Below are 18,608 nucleotides of genomic sequence, written 5' to 3'. Positions count from 1 at the left end.
AAACAGACGATCCCGTCTTCTTTTTGCTCGATCTCATTTGCACTGGACAATTAATGACTGGAAAAAGATAATATTCAGCGACGAATCAAAGTTTAATTTGTTTCAAAGTGATGGAATAGCATATGTTCGACGTCCTGCAAACCAAAGGTTAAATCCCAGATACACTTGTCCAACAGTAAAACATGGTGGTGGGTCAGTTATGGTGTGGGGCTGCTTTTCCGGTTTCGGAATGGGGCCACTTCATAAAATTGATGGGATAATGGATAGATTTATGTACAAAGATATTCTGGAAAATGAAATGGTTCCATATGCAGACGAGAAAATGCCCCTTAGGCACATTTTTCAGCAGGACAATGATCCAAAGCATTCTTCTAAATATGTAAAGGCTTGGTTTAGACAGCAATATATTCAAGTAATGGACTGGCCAAGTCAATCACCAGATTTAAACCCCATCGAAAACCTATAGGAAATTTTGGATAGGAAAATAAGGGGGAAAACTTACAAAAATAAGGACGAATTGTTCAATGCATTACACGAAACTTGGATTAATATGGACCCAATAATAATTTCTAGGTTACTGCAATCTATGCGCCACCGTTGTGAGGAAGTTATCAAAAATGATGGATATTACAAAATACTAAAATTGTAATTGTATTTCAGTTTTTACTAAAAGAAAAACATCAATTCTTAAAAAGTTGCTCTACTTTTTTCCGCCCCAGAATTAATTTTTGTACATAAAAAATATAAACAAAGAATATTAAGTTAAGTTGTTGATAGATTTATAATGCTTAGATCTTATTGGTATTATATTTCCAATATGATTGTATTTTCTTACTAAATAAAATAGATGTGTTTAAAATAAAGAAGTTGCTCTACTTTCTGCCACTACTGTATGTACGTAAATATTAGCTTCTCCTAAGTTAAATTTTACTGTTTTTATACAAATTGGTTATTGGACACCCAAAAAATTCTTTTTTAAGATTTTTTAAGACACAATTTTGGTTGGTTATCGTGATTTGTTATTTATTTAAGGTACTGTTTGCTGTACTCATTTGAACTAAAATGACTTTCAACAAATTGTATGAACGCTTTGTTGTTGACTGAAAATATCCAATATATTCTGCATAGAGAAGAAAATAATTTGGGTTCTTATTAAATTACTTTGAAAATGGCTTGTGACCCTTAAAGTCCAGTTAAATGATAAGAAAATATCGATTTTCAGTAAAATGTGGCTTATGTACCTTGTTGCCTCAAGCCCCTCAATTGATTGGGAAATGAATAGTTCGATAAAGCGATTGTTGGGGAAAACGACCAATCATTCTGGAAAATGACAATTTGGGAATCGACATTCGAGAAAAGCCATCAAATTTGGAGCGTTAAAAAGCATCTTGTAACATAAACATTTTTATTTATTATTGAACAATTTTTGGCATATCTTAGGAGCCAATTAAAATCGTGATTCAGGCTTAAGGAATTGGGTACTTAAGGCAGTCACGTTGGTTGCGTGATTAAACTAAGGTTCAAGATCAACCAAATCTGAGACTTTGAAACGCATATTGCAGCATCAAGATTTTTATTCATAATTAGCTGAATGCCCGCGGCGTTGCTCGTGTGGAATTTAAAAATAAAAGAAAAGTTCTACTGAAGGGCTTCTTTGCAAACAATATTTTTTGTTTTGCCTTCTTGTAATATGTAAAAATATCAATTTTCACCGCTATAAGTTTAAAAAGAAAGAATTTTCATATAAGTAGTTTTCACCCCTTCAGGGTGGCGAAATTTTCGAGAATCTGTTGTTTTCATTAAAATAAAATTAAATTGAAGTGTTTTGCAGTTTTTTTCCAAAAAGCGGTTTCAACCTTTTATGTATCATAGAATTTAAAAAAATCCCTTCTTAGTGGACGCCTACATAACCATAGGAATGTTTTCCAAATATCATGTTTCTAGGTTTTACCGTTTGGGCTGTACGTTGATTATCAGTCAGGACAAGCTTTTTATATATAGAGATTGGACATAACAATGACTTAAACGATTTTACCTCAAGAAAGAGGGCTTCCTGAAAATGCGTTTATAGATAAAAACTTGGTCGCGAGTTAAGGTATAAATGTTGTGTCAATTCACATTCAGTGGCAGATCATTCCCTGAATTTTCATGAAATATATTTGAGTTATTAGGGAAGATTTCTGAGGATGCTCTTTTGTCAAGGATTCGTACAAAAGCATTTCTAACATCTTTAAGTTATTTAGACGGTTTCAAAATGGAGGATTGATTTAAGCAAAAAATAAGACCTAAATATAGCAGTTAGGGCTGTAGCAATAGGGTTCCGAATTTGCCGGGTTGGAGCGAAGATGTTTTATGAAATACCCGAGAAATGCGGGATGGAAAGCAAAACTTTTCCACTGAATAACAAATTAAATAAATCTCTTTTTATAGGCTTGGAACTTGGATTCTGGAGCGGCGTCTATGGCTCATGTATAGGTTTTACGAAAAATCTTCCTAGCAGGAAAGAACTGGTGGGCATGTCAGGAATTTTCATTGGGGTTGGTGAAGTATTAGGTACGCCTAAAAGAAAAGACTTTAAAATCCTATTCCTAGTTTAACGCATGATTTTATAGGTGGTGCAGCGTTCGGCATCTTGGGCTCCAGAACAAACAAATGGGGAAGAGATCCCATAGTTATAGCAGGATTCATCTTACATATCGTCAGCTTTTTCCTAATATTTTTGAATTTGCCTAATAGTTCTCCGTTTACGGATACGGCTGACACTGCCTTTATTACCAGTAATGCTTATGTTGCCATATTGTGCTCGTTCTTACTGGGACTAGGAGATGCCTGTTACAACACCCAGATTTATTCGATTTTGGGTGGAGTGTATGCAGAAGATAGTTCTTCGGCGTTTGCCATTTTTAAGTTCACTCAGGTAAGATTCGTTATGTAGAGAGTATTTTAATAGCAAGATGTATTAATTTAACAGATCAGAGTATCCCATGGATTGCGTTTAAATGTATGTAATAATAATATTCTTTTATTTGCCAACCAAATCATAAAAATGACAAAGCAACGTTATAGACGGCTGAAGCATATTTTTCTTTCTGTTTTAAACCTGTACTGGTATAACCAGAATATGAAAGGGATTTAAGTCTAAAATTACTATAATATACAATTTAAATCAAATGAAAATTACATACTACATAGCATAAATAGTGTAATTAAAACAGCATAAGAACTTTGAGTTTTATTTGCTAGTTACAGGTTTTATTAAAATTGTTGATTCATACTAATTTTCTAAAATTTAAACTGGAAATTATAATAACAAGAATTTTTCACACAAGTATAAAACAGTATTTCTGAATGTTGAAATTGTTTTATATCTTATATGAGCAGATAGTAAATTGTAGGCTTTAAACGCCATATAGTAAGATCCTCAAAATATTCCTTTAAAAATAAGTAGAGTTTAGAGTGAGCATACTAAAATTTTCTCTTCCTCTTGTAATTATTGACATATTGGAGTGTAACTGCAAATGTTGGGTACATAGTGTTCCTTCTCACAAACATAACCATCAGTGACGAAAATATACGGATGAAACTGGGAGTTTACAGGAACCTTCTGAATAAAGTTATATGTCTAATGCAAGATGACTTAAGCCCCAAAACATCACACTGTTTATGGTTGACTGAACATATGTAAAAGAGATCAGCGTACATAATTATACTGTTAGAACCTCTCTGATGCGTCGTAATGCTCAGCAGCTGTTAACCTTTGACTAGAGTTTTCAATATGTTGATCCCAACATAAATTGAATGGATTTACCAGGAAACTTGACCCTACTTCATACCAACAATTCATTTTTACATATAAGTTGACATATGAATAAAACTAAAGTAAATGCTTCATAAAAACGAGTTAATGCTGAGTGCTAAAGCGTGACGGACTTATTAACCACTGATACGTACGTTATCATTCTCTTCTTCAACCCTAAGTACGGCGTATTCATCGTCATTATTGCCTTCAAAATCTAAATCCTGCATGGCCTTACTTAGCAAGCTACGATTATATCTGGAACATTAACCAGTAACACCCGACAACCATATTTCTGTAGAGAAATACGTCGTTTCGTCACTGATCGATTTCCTTCCCTTTCCTTTGACAACAGTTAATTGTAAGCCTTGTTTAAGTTTGTGTACAGACAGGTTCTCCAAAAGGTGTCAGGGCTCAATTCCATATTCCTGATCAGCGTTCAAAACGGCATTCTTTGTTCATCACATTACCTCCATTACATCGGATTTTACCAGATTCGGCTGTCATGTACGACGAACCAGGCCAGCTTACATCCACTCTGCTGAATTCATACTTTACTTTGCACGTTCAAAGTTGCTTTTGCTTCGTGTTCATTTTCATATAATTTAAGTTTCTCTTTCTTGATGTGCGGACAGTTTAGGGCCCAAATAGCAGTCCGAAATCTAAACTCATAGCTCACAGTTCTTTAGCTTCCATTCCATGGCATGGTGACTTTTAGGAAACCGAATCCGACGATTGGCCTGCTGAATTTGTATTAACATTCGCACAGTGCGAGATGCAGTAGACTGCTCAATGCCTAGCTCGCCAATTTCGCTTTGGAAACCTGGATTTGCCAAATATCTTTAATAGATTTTCATTCTATGGACGTTCTACACTCTTGCCTAGAAAGTTGAGCTAGCTACTTCACATTTTCCTATTCAAATCGAAACATTCTTTTAAAATCACTCGTTCGCGATGTACGGCGCTGTTTGTAGTACTTTACTTGCAATCATTCAGTAGTGTCAAAAAATATAAAATCGTTCCACTTTAGAATTCTCGAACCCACCAATGGTTATAAGTCCGATGCTACTACACATCAGCATTATCATCCCCTAAATGACCCTCTCGAAGATCTTTGACACAGATGGCAACAAAGTTACCGGCTTATGTAAAATCTGTCAACTTTTTTAACAATGGGCACCAGTTTAGCTCTTTTTCATAACCTGTGGAAAGATCTTATCAGAGAGGCACTTATTTATAATGCAGGCTAGTGGATAACAAATATTATGAGCTAATTGTTTAGGTATAACACTGGGTATCATCTAATCCAATCGCAATAGATTATCACGAAAGTTATCAATTGTTAAGTTTATGTTTATATTTTGTTGTTTTGTGATAACTATATACTTAGTTTTCTTCAAATTCATATTGGGTTGAGTCCATATCGTTTACCGTCGTACTTCGTTCAACAGTCATTTATTCTTTACAGCAGATTCTGCAGATCTTCAATGCTGTCTGTTGTTACTACTGTATCGTTGGCAGATACAAAATTGTTTTAAATTTTTTGCATTTTTCTCCATTTATTTTGATTTCTTCGTCTCAGTTTGCAAAAGCTTCCTTCCTTAACGATTATTTCACTATAAACGTTGAAATAGAGAGGAGACAAAATATACCCTTGCCGAACAGCACGATGTATTTTTATATATTCAGACAGTCATCTAATCTAACTTTAGCTTTTTACCCCCAGTAATTTTCTATAAGTTCTCTTTTGAATAATACACAATAGAACTCAAATATATGACGCTCTCAAACTTATCACAAGAGAAAAGAAGCAATTCAAAGCAGCCCAAGGAAGTTCTAAGTGAAAATCCATAAAGTCCAGACCATAAGTTATTGAGTTTCGTTACATTTTCTTGAGTTTCTGAGTGTTTTCTTGAGATTAGTTTCTTGTTGGAGATTCTTTGCATTTGGTTGCTTTTTTTTTAAATTGTGGCTTTTTGCTGATGTTTTTTTAGAAAATGAAGGAAATCCAAGAACAAAATCAAATCTGTGAAAAAAATCCATATGATTTTCTAATAAAAAGCATTTTTCATTCCTAGAATTTGTAAATATTTGTTTTTAAATATTAAAGTTTTAAATTCATCTGGTATATATGTATGACTATATTGAAATAAAACATCTGTTAAACCATTGTATCTCAATAGACTGCAGTTATAACTATCAAGGAATTAAAATTTAATATTCGTTTTAATCGAAAGATCCAGCTTATGTTTAAAAAAAAGTTACAAGAAAAGAAAAAGGGCATTAAAAATATCAAGTAATATTCTAAAAATAACTTGCACTAACTTGCTCCAACTTCATAATATCTTGCATACTGAAAAATACTTTGATACAAAACGCCGAACTTGTCACCTCTTTATCGTAAAAACCAAAATCCATAAATTTGAATTTGATACTTATTACCCCACACAAATACTTCTATGAAACATGTTAAAAAAAAGAAAAACTGGGCTCCTCGAATGAAAAGAAAATGTAAATGAAATGCGATATTTGGAAAACGTATATGGTTTCATGCAAAAATTTTTATATTACATATACGTACGAGGGTGGTCCCAGAAGTACCCGGCCTGACCTAGAGATTTCGGTAGTAGTTTGAAAAATATCAGTGTATTAGAAAGTATACAATCTATAAAGCATATGTTTTAAGTTTGAAGACGCCACGTTGTTTAGTATTTGTTTGGCAGCCATCAATAGTGAACGTTTTCAGTGAATTTGTGAAAATGGAGAAAATTGGTCATCGTTATGTGACTTTTATTTGAAAGGCCTCAGCCCAACCAATATAAAAGCTGAACTGGATTCTACTCTGGGTGAGTCTGCTCCTTCATTAACAACAGTAAAATATTGGGTAGCAGCGTTTAAACGAGGCCGTACGAGCTGCCAAGACGAGCAACGCAGTGGTCGACCAAATGAGCTGACGACTCCAGATATTTTAAAGAAAATTCACAAAGTGCTACTGGATGACCGCCGACTGAAAGTTCGCGAGCTAGCGGACATAGAAGCCATTTCAAAAAGTGCGGTACATCGCATATTAACTGAACATTTTCACATGAGAAAGCTGTGTGCAAGATAGGTGCCGCGTTTGCTCACACTCGAGCAAATACAGTGTCGTGAAGATGTTTTAATTGATTGTTTAGCGAAATTTAATAGCAACCAAGCAGAATTTTTGCGTCGTTTCATAACCATGGATGAAACATGGGTCCATCACTTCACACCTGAGACAAAAGAACAATCAAAACAATGGATTCAAAAGGGAGAACCGACTCCAAAGAAGGCGAAAACCGTTTCATCTGCAGGCAAGGTCATGGCGGCGGTTTTTTGATATGCGCGAGGGATAATTTTTATTGACTATCTTGAAAAAGGTAAAACTATCGAGCGACTATTATGCGAACTTATTGCAACGTTTGAGCGAAGAAATCAAGCAAAAACGGCCGCATTTGGTTAAAAAGAAAGTATTGTTTCATCAAGACAATGCACCAGCTCACAAATCCATTATTGCAATGGCCAAAATTAACGAATTAAAGTTTTAATTGCTACCTCATGCACCCTATTCGCCAGATTTAGCCCCCTCAGATTATTTTCTGTTTCCAAACTTCAAAAAAACTGGCTCAGTGGTCAAAGATTTTCCAACGATGAAGAAGTGATGTCTGCAGTTAATGGCTATTTCGAGGCGCAAGACAGTTCTTATTATAAAAAGAGTATCGAACTTATAAAACATCGCTGGGAAAAGTGTATAGAGCTGAAAGGAGATTATGTTGAAAAATAAATACATTTTTTTCCAAAATTTTCGTGTTTTCTTTCTTGGCTCGGGTACTTCTGGGACCACCCTCGTATAAGGGTTCAGTGCACCCTCCACTTTAAGCCCAAAACCCCATTTACTAAATGGTCAGTTTATTTTTCTATCAGGCCACACATCATAGAGAGGTTAAAGAAAAAAAATGGGAAAACATCCGATTCTTAGCATCTTAAAGGTGCTTGTAGATCGTAATTTTTCCTATACAATAAGAATTGATGGACTCGATTCCTTTTCAGACAATATACTCAACATCCATGCGGTTAGTCTGCAGATTGCGTTAAAGTGTATAGGTAATTCATTAAATACTTTTGTACCATCACACGAATTTTATTAACTTCGGTTATGCTGGTTTAATTATAAAAACTATACTCGACATCCATGTCTGAGACCGCTTTTTCGAGATCACAAAAATCAATTCGCGTATTTCCGGACCAGAGTAGTTTGTGTTATGGGTTTCGTTTCAATTGTACTTATTACTGTTTTTTTTTTCAGTCGGTAGCAGCGGCCATAAGCTTTATCTACGCCTCATCTCTGGTCCTTTACGGACAACTGGGAATCTTAATAATCTCAGGCATTTTGGGGACAATAACGTTTGTCTGGGTGGAGTGGCAAGCGAAAAAAGTGATTGTAGCAGCCGGCTCCTCACAAACCATATCGGAACATTCTGACTATAAAGCTCAATAAAATAATGTAGATAAATGGTGAATCCTCTATAAGGGTTTTGTTTTAATTATAAGGATTAAGGTAATCAGGGGCTGTGTTGTTTGTCCATATAGCATGTGAAGTATTTTTTTGACAATTACTGTGAAAACCGTAGAAATTATTCCTATTAAAGAAAAACTAATTGGTAAGGTGGCACTTAATTAGTTATATGTATAGTTTTTTTTTATATATTAACGATGCCATATAAGTTTTTTATATATTTGTACTATATTAAAAGATTTTTTTCTATTTATTAAGACTGAGAATATATCATTTTACATAAACATGGGTTTTCTTTGGTTTTAATTAAGATTTTTTTTGTTGCTAACTGCAGAGAATTATTCGTTTTTTTAGAGATATTTTGAGCGTCAATAGTTTTATTAATATAATATAAATTTCTCATGTTTATTTATTATTACGGGCTAGAAGGACTCTTCACGGGAGAAATGTCTCTTAGAACTATCATCAACAATGCGGAATGATTTTACGAAAAAGGGAATTTTTGGTATTGCTCTAGCTAGGGAATATATTCCAAGCAAGGTTGGCAACACTCTGCATGTTAACTTGGTCGATGGGGTTAATAAGCCGATTTTTAGCGATGAATTGGTAAGAACCGCGGTTATTCTTTTGGTTGACAACTTTGACAGGTAAGTGTGACGTACATTATTGGACAAAAGTGGAGAAACAAAGTGTCTTTTGTATTTATTTTTATATTAGTGTATTTGATTATTAATTTTTTATTTTTTTTAAATATAATTTTGTTTCTAGTCTTCAGTACCTCAATAAAAAATTAAAAAAAAAAACAAGTGACAATTAATCTATTTTATTCTTGTTTTTACAGGGGACAAAAGTGGAGAAACACTATTTTTATTTATTTTTTATACACAATGTATTAGTTAGTTGTACATACAAAGACTAATAATGTGTAGCAAAACCCTTATTTTTTATAACTTCAGCACACCGACTTCGCATAGAGTTCATTAGGCTGTCAATATAATCTGCTGAAATGGAATTCCACTCCTCTTGAAGAGCTGTGAACAAATCATCCTGGTTTCTAAATTTATCTTTATTTTTTTGTCTGATTTTCCTATCTAAATGGTCCCATAGGTTTTCTATCGGGTTTAGATCCGGACTTTGTGCGGGCCATTTCATAAGGGGCACATTGTTGTCTTCAAACCATTTCTTTACTACTTTTGCGGTATGCTTCGGATCGTTATCCTGCTGAAACGAAATTTTTTTCTGCGTATGGAAGCATATGATCCTGAAGAATTCGTAAAAATTGAAATCTGTCCATTTTTCCTTCAACCTTTCTTAATGGTCCTACTCCTGATCCGGAAAAGCAACCCCAAACCATAATATTGCCTCCTCCATGTTTCGCAGTTGCCCTGGTGTACTTTGGATTAAGTCTAGTATTGGCAGGACGACGAACCCATTTCATTCCATCAGATTCGAATAGGCAGAACTTACTTTCATCAGAAAATAGAACTGTTTTCCACTTTTGGGTTGTCCAATCAAGATGTTCCTGTGCAAATTGGAGTCTAGCCAATCTATTCTTTTTAGAAATGAATGGTTTTTTGGCTGGACGACGGCTATAAAGTCCAAATTCAGTCAAACGACGACGAATAGTACGCACAGATACCGAAACCCCAGGTATTTCAATATAAATTTCTGTGGCGGGCATAAAGGGATGTTCTGTTGCCAACATTTTTATTTTTCTCTCAATAACTTTATTCGTTTTCCTTGGCCGTCCATACCTTGGACGGGTAGTCACACTATTATATTTTTTAAAGGCAGCAATAGTTTTTGAAACTACGGATCTATTACGATTAATTTGCCTAGAATTTCACTTTGTTTTACACCAGCTTGAAATTTTAAAACAATTAATTTTCGGAGATCAATACTCAGATCTATTCCGCGAGGCATTTTGCACAAATGGTATATAACAGTTTAACACTCAACGTTAAGATCAAACTAATGATAAATAATCACTTTAAATACCAAATAAGATTTGTTTGGAATGTTTATTCACTTTTATCCGCATAAAATAGCATAAATAATTTTTTGATCAACTGATAAGGTAAATACCTACAAACAAGAAGGATGTGTTTTTATGCTGCAATAATAGAGCTAAATATTTTCTACTAAAAATGTAAAATAATATCTTGTATGTTAAGATGTTATTGTTGAATTTGTAAATGTTTCTTCACTTTTGGCCGGTAGTGTATGTTTCCCCACCACTTAAAAATTCTGATTTAAAGAAACAGTCACTGAAATAAATTGGTTATTAGGAATTATATAGTTTATGTTTTTTCTTTTCTGTTTGATTAAAACAGAAGAAATGAAGTCGATTTATTTCATTTTCCAGAGCCTTAACCACTCTTTTCTTTCGAATAAAAATGCTTTTATTGCATCTAAAATAAATTATGTATAATAGTCATGTAAATTTGCATGGGTGAAGCCATAAACACCTATTGCCGCAATTAATTTTAAATTTTCTCTCCTTTAATTTAACTTTTTTTGTAGCATATTACTACTTGTTCTTTATATTTCTTAATTTATAAAGGGCGCACGTCATATCGCAATTCTCAATCAATTTTTTACAATCTAAGCATAGCCTTCTTCTGGACTGCATAACAGAAAGTTTTTAAAGTCCAAAACCGGGTAATAATTGGTAAATACCAAACGCCAAACAGGTGATCCGTGACGATTTCCACTTAAAAAAGATAAAGCCAGAAACGCATTGGTTAATACCAACTAGGAACCATTCTACGCTGAAAATCGGCTAAAGAACTGTTTACAGGCTGTCACTATTTGCAGTGTGTTGGTATCTCTAATAAGATCATTGGGTCAATGATTTCAAAAGTCTGGAAACTTAGAAACTGAAGGAACACGTTAAAACATTATTTTTTTTTACAAATCTCTGGAAGTCAAACGCCTGGCATGAGACAAGTTAGTTCAAAAGCCTGGAATAAAAAAATAAAGTGCTCCGAGACAACGAAGAACTATTATTTAAAATGTCCGGAATGATGTCCAAAAGACTACAGAAACTGATTTTAGAAGTCCTTAATAAACCAAAAATTAAGCGAAGTGAAAAATTAATAAAAAAAGGGCCTCAAAGCCAGAAAACAGTAAAAAAAATTTTTTTATTTAAAACATTTGAGCCGCTCAGAGGAAGAGTGGTATATGTCAGTATTTTTTAATTTTTGAGTTATACCATTAATTATGTTTCTACTGGTCTAATATATTCAGTCGAAAACTGGTATAAGTCAAAATTTTAACTTAGCTAAGATAAGAGCTTCCTAATGTTATTCCTCTCAACATAATGGATTCGTTCGCTGGAATAGTGGTATAAGTGATGTCGCGCCAGGTCCTATTAAACTCGCTTTTTCTTGTTTAGTCAGGTTTTTTTAGTGTTATGGTACGTAGTGTGTAGGTAGATCAGTTACTGTAGCTAAGAAAAAAGATATGATAGAACTTCCTTCAGTGGATTCCCCCGATTCAGCATCAGTTCTTCCTGGACTTACTGACAAAAGAAGATGCTGTTGACAGTGGTCCATTATCCGATTCTGATGAAGATTAATTTGTTTAATAACTTGTTCTTACTCTCCTTACTGTAAGTTTAGTATGTAAGATAAGTAGTAGTAATGTTTTGCTCTTCAAGCTCTATATTTTTTGAACACTTTTATCAGTAATAGATATCATAGTAAACATACTACAGCTATTATTTTTCTTTGGTTCATCATTTTGTGAAATTTGGTTAACTTTTACGAGGAAAAGTGATATAACTCTCCAAGTTATGCCACTTTTCCGCTATGTTTTTGAAAAAAACTTATTGGAAGAATGACATTGCGCGGCAAAAATGTAATTAATGGGCGCAATCAGTGAAAATGTTTACCATATGAAATTTTAGTACAGGGTTATTATAAATATGTACAAAAAAGTAAAGAATATGTTACTGTGATTGTTTAATTCATCCAGATGCAAAATATCAATTTTCTAAATTTCTACTTTAAGGGAGTTAGACCACTTTTCCGCTGAACGGCTCATTTACCGTTGAGACATCGAACATCTAAAAATCGAATTATTGCAAAAACGGCTAACCCTGAGAAAAAAGGTATGGACATTTTAAACCTTTAGAAGTGCAGTGTAAAGCGCCCTCTGATGACCACAGTGAAAGGGGGTCGAAATTCGCATCTTAAAAACCCCTTGGATACAAATTTATAAAATAACGTAGTAAAGTAATTTACCATTCTGTAGGTCGGAATCCGAACAATAGGCCTAAGGTGAGTTGCTTTAAATCGGCCTAGTTTGATCTCAAGAATATGTGGTGCAAGTTGCCCAATATGCTTCTACCATTTGTAAATTGTAACCAAAAATAACAAATTTACATGGAAAAAACACACTTTTACAAATAAAAATCAAACTATTAAATCATTTGACTTGGTTGAATCATGTCATTCTCACCTAGAGCAGACAATGTTTCCAACTCATATGTATCCTTGTAAAAAATTAAATTCGGCGATATTTAGAATGCTCCTGCGTGAATTAAGTAATACAACAATTTTGTGCAAAGCAAAAACTTAAACCACCTATATTATAAAATTGACACCCTGCATATTGTGAAATTAATTGCAGTCATTGGATGATGCCAGAGAAGTTGTTCAAAATGACTCCAAGCATTTGTAAATTGTTAAAAGAATTGCTCTTATACTATGAAGTTAAGTCATCTGACATGAATTCATATTCATCTTCTTCACACCCAGAGTAGACATTGGGTTCTCTTAATATGTATCTTTATAAGAAATTGAATCGGGTGATATTTGAAAACTGTTTGTATGAACATATATTATAAAATTACAAGACACAATCAATAATGCAGGAAATATTAGTACGTCTCCCCAATTTTGACATTCAAAACATAAAAACTCCAGGCATAAAAAAGCTAGCCACTATTAACGACAACGATATTGTAAGATTTAAGAACACATTTTCCTGAAACATTAAATTCAAGAAAAAAAGCATATTTTAATAAATTACTGTTTCTATTATGGCACCTAAAAAAAATAGTCAGATCTCTTGAAAACTACGATACCATTACATCCGTTAAATTTATTAATCACATAAAATTACAACAAAATGGTATCATAACAAAACGAAATCTACGTTACAAACTAGTGGGCACCGCTCTGACCCATTTTTTAAATATTTCCTGGGAATGTGCCGGATTCTCTTTGCTCGTCCCATTTTTCGACCCAAGCGTTGGGGCACATGGCATGGAATACTTTTTGGAAATAATTACAGGGAGCGTAGTCGCTGCCGCGGATCCTCTGACACCTGTAGAAGTCTACGTAGCTCTGGTAGCAGTGTCTCGTTTGGTTGGTGTTGGGGAATCGAGGGTCAAATGGGACCGTCTTGATATCTTCTAACGTTAGTTCAGGCATGGTCCTGCTGAAAAGAAAAACCAACTGTAAAAAGTTTTTTTTCCATTGTTAGTTGCTTTATTATTAGTTTTTTCCGTGACCTTAACAAATTGATTTCTTTTGAAACAAACCAAATAAATCATGAGATAGAAACGTGGCTTAATCTGAACTTACGAAGAGGCTCGTTGGAACATTTTGCTGTTTTGGAAATAAAAGCCTGGTTTTCAAGAAATGACAGTAATACGATGTCACTTTGATTTTTGCCACTTTACCTGGAAGTGTCAGATACAGTGCCAGCTTTTAGAAGGCATAACTGGTAAATGAGAGCTTAGTCCTTTTTTTTGTTTCCCTGAACGCTCCCTTTTGAAGTTCAAACAAACCAATTTACAAACACATATATGTATAGTCAAAAGATAACTCTATTCTGAGTCATTTAATGTCCTTTCCACGCCATACCTTGGCGTTATTATACTTAGTTTAAGTGAAAAACAATAAGATAGGCTTATTTACTTTATCATATATACTCCCTGTGGGCCTTTATTATTGCCTAAAATGGCTCAGATCTAAAATGATATTTGTACGACATATTTTGCTTGATATTGTGCTTTCTGTTTCTTTCTAAACAAACAGATGTATTCTAATACTTTCACTAGTTTTGTAGATTTTGGAGTTTAGAGTAAAACATCAAACTCTTTCTTGGATTAAAAAGTTCAACATTTTTGAACATATTGGTTGGAGCCGGAACGTGTGTAGCATAAGCAAGTTGATGGCATATAAGCATAAAGTCAAAGTGTAAATCTGAAAGCAAATAAAATCTGCAATTTAATTCAACTTTATTTAACAATCTTGAACTGGTAATGGCCTGTGTACTTTATACTGATGATCCCAACTTTTTGAAGAAACTGTAGAATTGATTAGCACAAATGATTAGGGCGAAATACACAAAAAACTACGCTAGAAGTGTGGAAAAGCACCAATAACCCAGAGACCTGTTTGCCAAACAAATAACTTGTTTTCAAAAAAGATAAGTGATACAAAAAGAAAACAAATATAGATTACAACTAGTTTCAGATAAGAACATTGTGTAGAAAAAACTTGGTTTAGCAAAAATGAACCTAGATTGGGGTTAGATACTGGGTAAACATCTTAAAAGGTGATTCGTCTTATATTAAGTTAGCATCTTTTATCCTAAACAATCCCTTTCATTTAAACCCAAAAAAATTACCTGAAATGTACTATGTACATAAATATATACATAAAGGAGAAGCTGCTTAAATATCTAATTTCAAAACATAAATTAACATCATTAAAAAAATACATTTACAAGTAATGCAATTATTATAGTAACTACAAATTAAATAAAAATTTAAAACTACATTTCCGATTGACTTACCTCAATTCAACTCCTTATAGTATGTCATACCATGTTTGAAACCTGCCCACTGGCCTTAAGAGTATAAATTGAAAAATAAATGTTTGCATTGACTGATAAATCAGTGATTGTCCTGCCAAAATATCCATCAAAGAATGTTTGAACAGGAAATATTTGATTTTACCTGGTAACCAACATTTAAGTGGACTTTTGATCCTTTCTCTATCAACTCTATTGACCATCCAATACATGTTTATAAAAAGACAATTTCAATGAAACTGTGAGGAGGAATCCCAGGAGTGAATAAGTAGCATTTGAAATGTGTGAGGTAGGAAACACTTTATATTATGAATTGATTGCACTCAGTGAATAATGCAAGGGCAGTTGCCCAATATACTCCTAGCATTTGTAAATTGTTACCAAAAATAACAAATTTAGATGGAAGAATGTTAATATTCATCTGACTTCAAAATCAGGTCATTCACACCTAGAGCAGACATTGGTTCAAACTTATTTATCCTTGTATGAACTTAATCTGGTGATATTTAGAATATTCCTGTATAAATTAAATAATACAAAATCCTGTAAGAATCAAAAAATTAGACCACCTATATTATAAAATTATGTAACACAATCAATAATGCAGGTAATATAAAGTGTCCCCAATTTTGACATAGTGTAAGCGAATCAAGTACTAAAATGCAAATAACAAATTCAAAAAGTTTGGTAAGCTTTATTTATTTACCAGAGTAGACTGTTACAAGTACCTCTATTAATTTATAATACAGAAATTCAAGTTTTGTTTTTTAAAAACAGTATCTATTATAATACAAAAAAAACCTGGTTTCTAATGGCCTTTAATTACTTATACAATAACAAAATATGGGGTTTTTGAATACAACAAGGTTTCAATGTCAACCCTTTAATAATAAAGTAACCAACCTCCCATACATGTACCCAGTTGGATATGGTATTAAAAAAGTATTCACGTCGTCACATATATTTTTACCAGTAGAAGTATAATAGTTGCTGGTAAGTTGTATGCTAAAGAACATTTTTATTTTACATTACATTTACATATTTTACTTTTATAGAATGCTTAGGCTTATGCATTTGGCCTGTGAAAAATTGATAATGAATTTCATTATTCTAAGACATTTAAAGCAATAGTGATAGTTTTTTAACAATTAAGGGTACTTTCATTCAATTTGCAAGAGAAATTTATAATTATTTGTTATTTAGGTGTGCATCTTGCCTAAAAGTTGTGGAAAAATGTGACTAATGAATTTGACATTTTGTTAACATATCCCTTTTGTTCATCTATGTTCAAATGCATTTTTCAAGAAAATTATGCAATTCAAAACCTACAAACTGACAAATCTAAAGATTTTGTCCCCACCTTGAATTGTTAGTAATTTCTTACATGTTATGGCATAACATCCAATAAAATATTATAAAACCACCACATGAATATAATAAGTTAGATTACTTCACATTAAAAAACAATTCTTTGCTTAAAACCAAAAAATTTACACTGAAGCTAGAAAAAACTTTATTCATTCAACGACTTCCCCACTTCACTTTTAGCAGTTTTTATAAGTAATCTACACCTAAATATGTATCGAAGAAACTACTCACTAAAATAAAACTCTTATTTTACCAGAGGCCTGGTTTTTGAGTCATCATCACAGTGCACCTCTTTATACTTTCTCACTTCCTTCATATAAACAGACCAAGCATCTTGAGGATTATCCTTGTCCTCATCGACATTCCTCACTTTAGCCACCAGACCTGTTTTTAGAACTTTTCCTCCTCGTCTTTTGCCAAATAGTGGTGCAACAGGTTTTTTAATTGCCTCCTCAGCAGGAGGTTCTTCTGCTGCTTTTTGCTCTTCTTGCATTTTTTTAAACATTTCTAGGAAAGATCCATCATTTCTGAATGGTACTGCTGGCTGATCATCAGTTTGACCGTCCTCTTCATCAGGATCTTCAATTTTCATGTCTTCCTCCTCTAAAATATCACCATCAAGCTCTCTGTCATTTCTGTCATGGTAATCGCTATCTCGTCTGTGCCTATGATAATGTGACCTAGAACTTCTGTCCCTTTCACTCCTGTGGGATCTGTGTGAATGAGTTCTAGAACCAGACCTTGATCTGTATGACCGTCTATTGTATGATCTTGAGGGTGATTTAGATCTAGATCTGCTGTACCTTCTATGCCTCGATCTGTAGTGTCTATATTCAGGGCTGCTTGAGCGGGATTTTGATCTTGATGATGAATATTTTCTTCTTCTGTGTCTGGATCTTGACCTTTGCCGATGGTCTCTGGAGCCGGACCATCTTGTATGTGATCTAGATCTTTTACGTCTCCTGTTGCTTCTACTGCCAGAAGAGGACCTTTTTGGTGATCTTTTTACTGAGGCTGAACAAGATCTGAGTTTGTTTGAAGAATCTTCATTCTTCGGACTGTTTGATACCACATTGGCTGTAAGCAGTTCATGGTTTGGGCTGGGAGAATTGTTCACCAGACTGGGAGACGAGTCCTGTTCATTTTTGGCTTCTGAATTGGGCTCCAGCTCGGTGCCGGGCGGTGGCGGATTGTTCCAGTCGTATCTACTCATCCCTGTGAATCGAGGTGGTAGACCAACCTACAAGAGAACTTTCCAGGTATAAAAAAGCTGTGAAGCTTAGGCATGTCATAAATTTCTTTCCGGGTAATTAGAGCGCTTGCACGAGAGAGCTCCCGATTCGTTTTGAGACTACTATGTCAAAAGAGGGGGACAATACTGACAAGAAAAAAAAGGTGGTACTTACAGTGGTTAGGTAATCAATGGAAGGAATGAATATTTTTTATGTAAGATTTTGGCAATTTTTAACGAGTTTAACAGCAAGTTATTGTAAGGTGCGTGATTCCCTAAGTGTATAGAAGGAAATTGAACAACGTTTAATGTTTTACCTGATTTCCTGTTTCCGAAAATTCCCAAATTATAATCAACACTCCACAAAATGGCTGACGACACCTTTTTCACATCTATTTTCTGCTAGTGGCGATACTAGCGCCTATGTCAAGCGCCTGTCTTGGGTATTAAACAGTTGACATGTCGGTAAAGAAGGGTTCGCGTGCTACATCAACAGCCTTATTGCTGGCTACAGCCAAGACCCAACTTCTTGTCAATAAGTACACTAAGGGGGCAAACACAACATAACCTATAATTGCAAGAAATTTTTAGTATTTTTACACATTTTGGATGCGTAGAAAAAGTTTTGCTTTAATCACACGTATGAAGGTTGTATGGGGAAGATCGAAATCGTATTTCGGCCATCTTGCTTGGCAAAATTGACAGATATGACGTTGTTGACATTGACTAATGGATCATAATTTGTCATATCCTTTGAGTTTATTTTTCAATGTATGTCGTAGGCTGGTTTTATATTATATTAATAACTTTTTTTTCCTAAAAAGTGTCTCTTTCAATACCAGAAGTAA

General features: G+C 33.9%; 3 protein-coding genes across 6 annotated transcripts in view; 1 reads left to right on the top strand and 2 right to left on the bottom strand.

The window, feature by feature from the left end:
* Nucleotides 1-8,614, top strand: part of LOC126739880 (UNC93-like protein MFSD11) — a 31,775-nt gene extending 23,161 nt beyond the window's left edge. The window contains exons 6-8 of the mRNA XM_050445698.1: nt 2,431-2,553; nt 2,613-2,917; nt 8,121-8,614. Of these exons, the coding sequence (XP_050301655.1) occupies nt 2,431-2,553; nt 2,613-2,917; nt 8,121-8,312 (620 nt within the window). The 3' untranslated portion in view covers nt 8,313-8,614. The remainder of the gene's footprint in view (nt 1-2,430; nt 2,554-2,612; nt 2,918-8,120) is intronic.
* Nucleotides 8,615-13,421: 4,807 nt separating this feature from the next.
* Nucleotides 13,422-18,244, bottom strand: LOC126739887 (uncharacterized). 4 transcript variants are annotated; one of them, XM_050445707.1, is made up of 2 exons: nt 18,078-18,244; nt 13,422-13,778 (listed from the first exon to the last, which is right to left on the bottom strand). In XM_050445707.1, exon 2 carries the CDS (start codon nt 13,769-13,771, stop codon nt 13,529-13,531), a length of 243 nt encoding a protein of 80 aa, XP_050301664.1. In that variant the 5' UTR covers nt 13,772-13,778; nt 18,078-18,244; the 3' UTR covers nt 13,422-13,528. The 4 variants fall into 4 exon arrangements, with proteins under 4 accessions (XP_050301664.1, XP_050301665.1, XP_050301663.1 ...); XM_050445708.1 differs by having other exon boundaries at nt 13,422-13,775; nt 18,078-18,236; XM_050445706.1 differs by lacking the exon at nt 18,078-18,244 and adding an exon at nt 13,925-14,079 and having other exon boundaries at nt 13,422-13,775.
* On the bottom strand, nt 15,836-18,078 carry LOC126739883 (arginine/serine-rich coiled-coil protein 2). The gene is made up of 2 exons (XM_050445702.1): nt 17,936-18,078; nt 15,836-17,769 (listed from the first exon to the last, which is right to left on the bottom strand). The coding sequence occupies exon 2, from the start codon at nt 17,740-17,742 to the stop codon at nt 16,774-16,776; it is 969 nt and encodes a 322-aa protein (XP_050301659.1). The 5' UTR covers nt 17,743-17,769; nt 17,936-18,078; the 3' UTR covers nt 15,836-16,773.
* Nucleotides 18,245-18,608: the final 364 nt, after the last annotated feature.

The sequence above is a fragment of the Anthonomus grandis genome, chromosome 8 (assembly GCF_022605725.1).
Source record: "Anthonomus grandis grandis chromosome 8, icAntGran1.3, whole genome shotgun sequence".
In the NCBI taxonomy this organism is placed as follows: Eukaryota; Metazoa; Arthropoda; class Insecta; order Coleoptera; family Curculionidae; genus Anthonomus; species Anthonomus grandis.
The sequence above is the reverse complement of the archived record's forward strand: the minus strand, read 5'-3'. Positions and strand labels throughout refer to the sequence as shown.